This window comes from Syngnathus leptorhynchus, chromosome 10, assembly GCF_054491065.1.
Source record: "Syngnathus leptorhynchus isolate UIUO chromosome 10, UIUO_Slep, whole genome shotgun sequence".
Classification (NCBI taxonomy): Eukaryota; Metazoa; Chordata; class Actinopteri; order Syngnathiformes; family Syngnathidae; genus Syngnathus; species Syngnathus leptorhynchus.
Window position 1 is genome coordinate 7,185,855 of NC_141204.1, and position 10,194 is coordinate 7,196,048.

At 41.8% G+C, this 10,194-nt stretch overlaps 2 protein-coding genes across 7 annotated transcripts; one reads left to right on the top strand and one right to left on the bottom strand.

Moving 5' to 3' along the window:
• Positions 1–42: 42 nt before the first annotated feature.
• On the bottom strand, positions 43–6,286 carry LOC147050182 (adenosine kinase-like). 3 transcript variants are annotated; one of them, XM_085921404.1, is made up of 12 exons: positions 6,120–6,254; positions 5,360–5,408; positions 4,597–4,671; positions 3,991–4,044; positions 2,877–2,955; positions 2,630–2,802; positions 2,421–2,529; positions 2,055–2,225; positions 1,410–1,445; positions 1,211–1,325; positions 1,043–1,129; positions 43–966 (listed from the first exon to the last, which is right to left on the bottom strand). In XM_085921404.1, exons 2-12 carry the CDS (start codon positions 5,371–5,373, stop codon positions 842–844), a joined length of 1,038 nt encoding a protein of 345 aa, XP_085777530.1. In that variant the 5' UTR covers positions 5,374–5,408; positions 6,120–6,254; the 3' UTR covers positions 43–841. The 3 variants fall into 3 exon arrangements, with proteins under 3 accessions (XP_085777530.1, XP_085777528.1, XP_085777529.1); XM_085921402.1 differs by lacking the exon at positions 5,360–5,408 and having other exon boundaries at positions 6,120–6,286; XM_085921403.1 differs by lacking the exon at positions 6,120–6,254 and having other exon boundaries at positions 5,360–6,015.
• ap3m1 (adaptor related protein complex 3 subunit mu 1) lies at positions 6,098–10,159 on the top strand. 4 transcript variants are annotated; one of them, XM_085921400.1, is made up of 10 exons: positions 6,171–6,270; positions 6,939–7,004; positions 7,336–7,613; positions 7,678–7,849; positions 7,927–8,064; positions 8,206–8,291; positions 8,416–8,549; positions 8,675–8,882; positions 9,056–9,200; positions 9,276–10,159. In XM_085921400.1, exons 3-10 carry the CDS (start codon positions 7,341–7,343, stop codon positions 9,374–9,376), a joined length of 1,257 nt encoding a protein of 418 aa, XP_085777526.1. In that variant the 5' UTR covers positions 6,171–6,270; positions 6,939–7,004; positions 7,336–7,340; the 3' UTR covers positions 9,377–10,159. The 4 variants fall into 4 exon arrangements, with proteins under 4 accessions (XP_085777524.1, XP_085777526.1, XP_085777525.1 ...); XM_085921398.1 differs by lacking the exon at positions 6,939–7,004 and having other exon boundaries at positions 6,098–6,270; XM_085921399.1 differs by lacking the exon at positions 6,171–6,270 and having other exon boundaries at positions 6,487–7,004.
• Positions 10,160–10,194: the final 35 nt, after the last annotated feature.

The window sequence follows — 10,194 nt, forward strand, 5'->3', positions numbered from 1 at the left end:
ATTAGCAAGGTAAAGTAAAACAAAAACTGTTGAAGAAAAAAATGGGGGATATCCAACACTTTATTGTTTCATTTTATTTATCCACGTAATACAAAGTCTGGCAAGAAGCAGACAAAAGGGTCACTTGAGGCATCATGAACATCATTGAATGAGATTGTACATCAAAAATTTAAAAACAATAATTAGAAAAGGAAGACTACACCACTGTGCTTCAGCAGAAATTGTCAAATGTGTATTCAAGTATTGATTAATCCAAATCAAAATGAAGCAGTAAAAACAAGATCATATCACAATGTGATAAACTGGCATTTATGTCAAATTTCACAAAGCTGTGTGTTGAGGTACTTGGGGGGGGGAACAAATGACACCATTAGAATGGCCATTCACACAATGCACTCGATTTGAAAATGTTTAACATTTCTATATTTTTGTGGCCATTGGCTTTGACGCTTATTAATTCATGCATTCGGAAAAAAAAAAAAAGTGCTCATTAACTGGCCTAAACAAGTCACACGCAAGTGACAAAACATTCAAACAAACCAATCAGTTGAGTGTGGCGTCCTCAACTTGACAGTTCTGATGTCAAAAGGCACTCTTGTTTTTGGCCCAAATTATAAATATCATCATTTCATTTGATGACTTTGCTTTTTTTTTTATTTTTATGACTGACAAATCCCACCGAATAATTCCTGCAGCGCCACCAGGCACTGGAAAAAAAAGGTGAGGTGGCACAAAATAAATCAAATGGCACGTTTTAAAAAAGAATACATTTGTCTGGGAGGAAGCACTGGGATAATTACACTGACTAGGGGTGACATTTTGTCTCAAATGAAACAAAACATCAAACAAAATTTGGCTTTTCGGGGAACGTGCAACCCGATCTTCTAATGACGACATTGGCAGCGTAGTGAGCCGCTCTGACGCATTGGTCCAGCGGTTTTTCTCGAACCAGCCCAGACAGGAAACCTGCGACACGTTAGAAAATCTTTTCAAACTCACTGAACGCCAACAAGACAGACAAACAATCGTTACAATCTCTCACCTCCGACAAAGGCGTCACCAGCACCATTTGTGTCCACCAGGTCTTTGGGATCAATTGCCATCACTGGGAAGGTCTCAATTTTGTCACCTGAACACAAAAATGAAAAAAGACACATTAAACACAGACTACTTTTATTTGAGATGGGGAAAATGGGAATGGAAATGTTACCGAGAGCCATCACGGTTTCCTCCTTCCCCTGAGTAAAGACAACAATTCTTTGTCTTTTGCTGTTGACTTTGGACAGAGCCTGTATTTTCTTGGCAATCTCCTTAATGTCTTTGGTCTGCACAGATGTGACCGCACGATGCATGTTTTAAACAAAATGCATGAAAATGCAGCAGAGAATGCAAGAGGGACATTGAATCACCTCAAAAGCTTGTTCTTTCGCAAATGCGGCTGCCTCCTGTAGAATGGAATCAAAACAAAAATCACCGTTTAGTGAAGATTTGTTGCTCCCTGAATACCAGGGCTGGGATAAAATATTCCCAAAGAGCATTTCCATTACTAAACATTCCTGATGTATTTTTTTTTTTTTTAAGATTTCATTTATGTCCCTTTTTTGGGCAAAAAGTCCCTGCAAAGTCCGATTGTGAGGGAAAAAGAAAATGACTTGCTGAAAAGGTGACAATTTGCCAAAGGACACACCAGCTGCCCTAAAACAGAAATGGAGAAATTTTGTGGACTGATGAAAGCAAGATTGCTTTTTTTTTGGAGACTTGGAAGAGCTACAGACAGTTTGTCAGAAGAAAGTAAACAGAGTTTTTTTTTATTTTTATTTTGTAGTGCTGGAAATATTTATGGCTTACCAGGAGCCATGGATCAGTGTGAATGCATTTAAAGAGATATCCTGAAAATAAAAACAATGACACCACCATGCAATCCTAATTTCCAGATCTTAAAAGAAAAGTTGTGGTGTTAAAATAAAAGGCCTAACCCCAAGAAATATCAAATGCAATGGAATGCTGTGCTGGAACAACAATACTCAGGTGCAGAAGCTGAAAAGCTGACTTACCGTCTCGTTGCCGAAGAGCACGTCCACGTAGGGCAACAGTTGCACCAGGTGGTCCTTGAAGAACTGACAGATGAAGGGTGCTGACAGGTTCATACAGAACAGTTTATTATTGTCTGATGCGTGCTTGGCCACTTTCAGCATGGACTCCAAACACACTGTGAGAAAGAAACCCTGCAAAAATCAACATTACATGTGGATCGACCTTTAAGCCAAGGCACATTGGAAAAGCAAGCCACTAAACAAAATATATCTGCATGATCTTATCTCAGTTCATTATTAAATTGACTTTATCTGAAATCTCCTGGCCTTTTTAAATGAATGTTCTTGCTCATGAATTTCAATGTTGGTCATGATGGTGGTACTCACGGCAATATAACAAACTTTAGCCTTTTCCACCAACTTCCAATTTTCTTCTAGGTCCAGATGTTTCTCCTTCTTATAACAGTTAGCAGCAGCCAGGTTAGCCACCAATGATCTTAAAGAAAGAGGGAAACACCAGAGATCAACAATTCATGTATTACTGTATATATTTCAAGGAAACTAAATGCTTACGTGTGTGTGTGTGTGTACCTTACCGATTCGCTCCGGTGATGCACGCTGCACACGAACCCGTAGGCTCCTGGTCTTGCTCGTAGTAGTGGGCATCAATGTGGGCCTCCTCCGCCTTCTTCTTCAAGATCTCCCCAAACTTGTCCTTACCGATGCATCCGAAGAAGGTGCCCACTTTGTGAGGTTCCTGGATTAGCCACTGCACGCAGTGACGGCACACATTAATTACGACATTAAATAAAGGACTGAATCACAACGCCGGCGACTACTAACCTGAGCGATCTTAATGGAGTTCTGTGTGGCTCCCCCTGCATGGTATTCAGCTTTGAACTTATTCACTAGCTCATCAAACCTTCATGGGTGCAAAAAAAAAATTAAAAAAGGAAAACTTATGTGGCACTTGATTATTTAAATGTTACACTTTTCAAGTTGATTTAACCAATTATGAGCCGTTTTCAGTTTTACCCTCAAAATGTCCTAAAACTTAAATAGTGTGTATGGCCTCCATCCACACTCTTGTATGCATCAGTCTGGGCTTGCTTTCTGATGGGTGGTCTCTCCTAAAACGTCATGCCAATATACAGTACAATCAGCTGTTTCTGAGTATACAGTGCCCTCTAGCGGCCAAAAATGTGTACTACAAGACAGCAGGTTCAGGTGGTCTGTCCGAGACTGTGGGCAGGACAACTGCTGTTAAATGTACCGAGACAGAGCCAGATGCTGCAGCATGGAACTTTCCGACTAGTCTTGCTTGCTTAATGCAGGGAAACAAAGAGTTATCCTGTATGGGCTGATCAGGGTAAAAATGAATGTGAGTCAGTCATTTTTCCACCTTCACTGTGTAAAATGCAAAAGATAGCTTTATGCTCTGATGCAATCCTTGTGTGGAATATGTGTGTGTGTGTGTGTGCAAGCATGTGACTTTTCCCCCCACAGATGTCTGCACTGCAATGACTTCTGACCTCTTTTTCATCTTGTCATCTTGCATAAGCAGTCACATAGGTCATGTTTTTCATTTTTGACAACTCCTTAGTGATATTTCCCAAATCACTCTAAGTCTGTCTCGTAAGTCAATGAGTGTGTCGTGTGACCGACCGCACAGCTCCTTGATGAGTAACTACAGCGAGCTTGAGTGCACAACTTTATCTCCCGCTGTTTGCCTTGTAGCTCTGGTCTCACAGGAACTGGGAGGTGAAAAGTCCCGCTCTGCTATTGGCTCACACACATTTGCTCCGCCAGATCCACTATTGTTGTTCTATAACCAAAGAGACTGTTTTGACCAGCCCATTCCAGCCTCGAAAGGACCCGTCAGAATGTAGATGGAACAGCGAGAGGCTCGCACGTGATATAAAATAGTCAATATTCAACAAGGGAGAGAAATACCCACAGGGCTTTGTGTTTGTCCTCAGCCAGGATTTGGTCATTGGGCTTCAGTGTGTATCTAGAAATTAATGAGCACAAAAAAAAGAAGCACGTCATTAAAGTTCATTCGGAAAAAAAATACGTGATAGTCTTCTGGTTTATCTTCGAAAGGACAGCAGACACACTATTTGGTCTAGGAAACGTTGAGGCCCGAGGCACAGTTTCATTTCTGCTTTGTGGGAAGAGAGGTTGAACTGGATTATGCAGTTGCCTGTTTTAAATCAACTTCCAGCCTTCATACAAGGAGCCTTCCTTGCAGGCAAGGTGGACTCTGAACTGGAAGCCACATGAGCACTTTGACCTGGTCACTTCAGTGCAGCTTGGACATTACTGGAAACTGCCAGTTGTTGCAGAGTATACAAAGTCAATGAGATAAGTAAATAAAATGACTGGCAGGTGCCAACTTGTATCAGGAACTCAAATCGTTGTTTTATTTGCTCATGTATTTAACAGAAAATTTAAAAAAAAAAAGATACAAATGACTGTTTGTTCTGCACTAGGAGCAGCCAATTGGTAAGTGGTGCATCTTACTCAGTCAGAAATAAACAATTTGAATTGTTGTTGAACTTACTTGTCCAGGAAGTCTTTGTCCACCACAGCACAAATGTCCAGCAAGGGATTCCCCATCCCAAAGAGTGAATTAGGGCTGCAACAATAAGCGTAAAAAGAGAATTTAGCCATCTTGAGATTATATGTTGTGTCATACTGCTTGTTTACTTTCTCTGAGTCTGCTCGAGATAAGTCAATGAGCGCAATACGTGCAACTTGAATTTATTTACTCTTCATTTGGAGGACTCCGAAAAATCTGCACGGAAAAAGGAGAAATGGTGCACGTCTAGCGTATTGGAATTGAATAAAGAGCGAACAGTCACCCATGTGTGTGATTGCATTAAGATGGCACCAGCTGGATTGTGGGTTGTTTCTCCAGGGTGACACAGCACTTGGAAAAATTTCATAAAGGAAAACACCTGCAGTCAAAGGCCATTTGCAAAAGCTCACTGATATGGACCCGCATGCAATCTGTTTTCGACCCCCTAGGCCTTATGTCGGTAAAAAACATGCACAAGCAAACAGCTGTCACGTAACTTTTTGCTTTTCTAATGCACAAAATCCCGCAGTCCAGAGTAGACGAAATTCACAATGCCTCCCTTGGGTAACATTGAAGAAGAATAAAGCACACTTGTCAATTCTAAAGGGTATGCATGGATTCCACGGCCACATCTGAACTATCTTGTCCTACAATACATACAGCTTCCTTTTATGTAAATCAGATGACATCTGTGTAGCCAATTACTCAAGCATTACATTAATCTTCTTTGCCAATGGAGACTTACCTGAATGCAGACATCTCTCTCTGTGTCTGTCTGTGTGGGTTCTAGAAACCTGTTGAGCAAGCTACATAAGAAAGGAGCAAATAATTCTCAAACTGCTCAATTTCAGCACAAACGTGTGACAGATCGATGCTCCCCCTGCAACCCCAGCTCCTCCTCCTACTGGTTGACTGGTGGGCATCTAAAGGAGGAAGGGCCACGACACTCCTAGCCTGGCTATTGGCTGGGGTTTTTTGCCTTAACACATCTCTTGTGAAAGATACTTCCAAGTTCGTGAGAGGCGTGCAGATAAACGCTTCAAAGGAACTGGATTAAAAGCGTGAAGAATCGCATCACGGTGCGTTCAAGTGCAACCAGGGGGGGGAACTGGGTACCAAAACAGAGACTTGCCGAGGTCACGTGACTGCCGTGCCACGCATGTGGTGGTTCGTTCAGGTGTCAGCTCAACAAATCTGGCAACGGGACAGCAATTCACTGACGAGGAGTGAACTATTTATTTCTACATACCAAGGGTCACCTTGAACCGGCAATGACAACTCGTAGGACAATGTAACACGTTTTAATGGCACTACTCGAAGATTGTATTGCAACTTTAGTACACATTTTAATTCATCTTTCAAAGTAGTTATTACAATGAGGTTCCCCAACACGCTGACCCCATTCATCCTCGTTTGTGCAAACAAAAATCCGACTGCAAGCGAACCTCACATATTTTAATAATAAAAAGATGACGCGCATTTCCAAACCCCAGGACTGTGATCACCTTAATTTCACGGGAGACCTTTCGGCTACAGAGCCAGTCTTCTCTTGCACGGAAATTTTAGGTTTCTTGGCTTTGGGTTCTTCGGAGGAGGCCATCGTTGGTCAAGCGAGTCACGTTGCGTTCACCTTCTTACCGGGGAGACATCGTGCAGGTAGCCTGCTGCTAATAAAATGCTTATTTATTCACCCTGATTGCAGGCTCGCAGGCGCCAAAGCAGGGCGGTCCAAGAGCGCTCCACCAATCACATGCGACATTTAACGACCAAATCAGTGTAATTAAAAATACAGAAAAATAATCACCCAATTTTTTGAATGACACTATTCTAAAACGAAGATTTAAAAGCGGCTGAATGAGGAAAAGGGGGGAACTTGCCCAAATCTGAAATGCGTTTGAACTATATTTCAGATTCTAGCCAATACCAAGTTTCGACACTTCCGTTGAAGGTTATCTATATTTAAGAGTCCAAGTTAATTATTCGCCACAAAGCAGGCAGATGCGACAATAATATACATTTGACGTAAAAATTCCTCCACGACATCAGTGTGTTTTACTTATTTCTGACACCTCAGCGTCTAGAAAATTGATTTACGAAAGTCCTGAAAGACGACAGTGAGGTAACGTAAATAAGGAGAAATTAGCTGCCTTTAGATTTGCCTGATGAAAAGGGTTTAACAGTTGCCTCTCAAAACACAAACCCACATACATTCTAACATTATTATTTGAGGGGTTAAAACATACAGTTAAATATGTTTGTAGTTCCTTTAATTTCCTGGCATAAAACAATATCTCAAGTTATAGTTATGCGTTTCGTTGGCTCAGGCAGCCCCTCGGCTTTTCCTGTCTAGTGGCAACATCGAAACTTGTCGACTAAACCGGAGTCAGCAGGTAAAAGTTAAAATATTTTACCAAACTTTTTTACTCATAAGCTTTTCTCTGTATGTATTTCAGCGTTTTGTGTCATATTATTATATACCGTTCACATTCATTGTATAAATTGCCGATCCCATAAAATGCAAGTTCGGGAAGTGGTTGAAGTAAACTTGTTCAGATTTGACTCAATGTGATTATGTGACACTTTTCTTTATGACACCATCAGTTTTGAATCAATATGGAAAACAGAATAATAATTTTGTCTAAATGCTTTCAAAGTACTGACGTGCGTCATTGTAACTCTGCTTTGTTGACATCAATAACAACAATAACCTTATTGTTTCAGCTGAGATGATCCACAGTGTGTTCCTCATTAATTACACGGGAGACATCTTCCTGGAGAAACACTGGAAGAGCGTCATCAACCGGAGTGTGTGCGACTATTTCTTCGAAGCTAAGGAAAAGGCACAGGAACCCGAGAATGTGCCTCCCATCCTGCAGACTCCGCACCACTATCTCATTAATATATACCGAGGGAAGCTCTTCTTCCTCGCTGTCATCCAAACTGAAGTGCCTCCACTGTTTGTCATTGAATTCCTGCACAGGGTTGCAGAGACACTTCAGGTAAGAGGTAGACACACGTTTCAAGGAGATCCACCCAATCCTCAAACGGCTTTGCATACAACAGGACTACTTTGGCGAATGCTCTGAAAGCGTGATCAAAGACAACCTGGTGACAGTGTACGAAATCCTCGAAGAGATGCTCGACAACGGTTTTCCGCTGGCAACTGAGTCCAACGTCCTGAAGGAGATGATCAGACCTCCCACCATCCTCCGATCAGTCGTCAATACTCTCACAGGTAAATAAATATCGGATGACGTTTACTTCATCTCAAATTGTGCGTGAATACGGTCCAAAACTTGTGTTTCTCCTCAGGGGGAAGCAATCTTGGAGACACGCTTCCCACGGGCCAGTTGTCCAATATTCCCTGGAGGCGCGTTGGTGTGAAATACACCAACAATGAAGCATACTTTGACGTCATTGAGGAAATAGATGCTATTTTGGACAAATCGGGTTTGTAGAAACTCCCTACTGAGACATCCACCATTTGTCTGTCGACTGAGCAACACAAATAAAAATGGATGGATGGATGAGTCCACACTGTCACCGTCATATGTCATGTAAGGTTCATTTTAAACTGTGCTTGTTGTTCAGGTTCCACAGTGTTTGCAGAGATTCAAGGTGTGATTGAAGCCTGCGTCAGACTCACAGGGATGCCCGACCTCACGTTGTCCTTTATGGTGAGCCTTGCCTTGAAAATGAAAATGCCAATACAAGAACAACAATTTGCGCCACGATTATGTGCATTCATTTTACGGTTAAAGGTTTGTAATTGATCCCACGTTTTTGCTTTCTGAATTGAAGAATCCCCGTCTCCTGGACGACGTCAGCTTTCACCCATGCGTCCGTTTCAAGCGCTGGGAATCGGAGCGCGTCCTCTCTTTCATCCCGCCCGACGGCAACTTTACCCTCATGACTTATCACGTCAGCTCACAAAAGTAAGCGCAAACAATACTGAATAACTTCACTTCTCGCTGTTTGTCTCCGTCTTACTTATTCCCCCCCAAAAAACTTCAATATCCTTTTGGGATCATCTCAACCAACCGTCGTTGCTCTCCCCAAGTCTTGTCGCCATTCCGGTTTACGTGAAGCAGAACATCAGCTTTATGGAGACAGGCTCTTGCGGCCGTCTGGACATCACAATCGGACCCAAGCAGACGATGGGGAAGACGGTGGAGGGACTGCTGGTCACCATCCACATGCCCAAAGCTGTGCTCAGTGCCAATCTCACTGCCACGCAGGGGAACTACACATATGACCTCACCACCAAGGTAAAATACCCATTCAATGGATGTCTTTTACCACCATCATCATCATGCAACCTGACTTTATGTATCATTAACAAAGTACGGTACTTTATATCCTGCTCACTTAAAAATGTGGTTCATTTGCTACGACAGCTTTAGTTGTGTTACTGAAAGCAGCCATGCGTGCTTTTGAGTAGGTTTTGGTGTGGGACGTGGGCAAACTAAACCCCCAGAAGCTTCCAAACCTGCGAGGCAGCCTGAGCGTGCAATCGGGTGTTCCAAAACCGGAGGAGAACCCCTCGCTCAACATTGACATGAAAATTCAGCAGCTAGCCATATCAGGTGATACAAATAACGGCTCAGTGTCACAATGTGTTGTTCCAATAATGAACAACAATGAACATTTGTTCCCCGCAGGTCTGAAGGTGAACCGTCTGGACATGTATGGGGAGAAGTACAAACCCTTTAAAGGGGTCAAATACCTCACTAAAGCTGGGAAATTCCAAGTGAGGACCTGACTCGCTCAACGCTCGACAATCGTGCTCCAGACTCGACGCTCTAAATCTATCCAAACCTCACTCAGCATTGTTCTCAAATCATTTTGCATTTTAACAATTATTTATTAAATCCATGTTATGGCATTACAGGCTCTGTACATAAAAGTGGCTCATTTGTAGCCTCTAAAGGGAAGCCTTAGTTATAATAATAACAATATTAATACTATAAATCACCTTGCCATGTGACCAATTCCTCCGAATGTGTTTTTTTTCTTAAGGGAATGTGTTGCTTTGTAAATGAGCCCACACAATCATTCTTAAAATATTGCCTTTATCATTGTTTTCTACTTCTATTGTGAAAAACGACTTAAATGCCTTACCTTGGAAATGTGGCCTTGTAAGGTGCTTCCTTCAGGGCTGGAAAGCAATCTGTTTTATGGCACAGTTATCTGCTAACTATTACGCCAGGTTCTGATTGGCTGTGGAGAACACCGACTTTGAAATATGCACAATCTTTCTATCTTACTTATTCTTGCTTTTGCACAAGCCTTTCTCTGTGGAAAAAAGTGTACAAGAGGTATTATAAAAACATTTGCGAATATAACATGTACTCTACTCGTGTGTGCTTTTCTTTTTTTTTACATGAATGTGCATGTCGCCATGCAATTTTGGATTGTCGCTGTTTTCTGCAGTGGGTCACAAGATTTCCCTTTTGTTACAATGCGTACATGAAAATCTTGAAAATGCATCTACAAGTCAGCAATATAAATAAAAAAGCAGAATAAAATTATGTCGGAAATAAAATTCAGTTTAAGAGTGGTTATTATTTGATTTGGTTG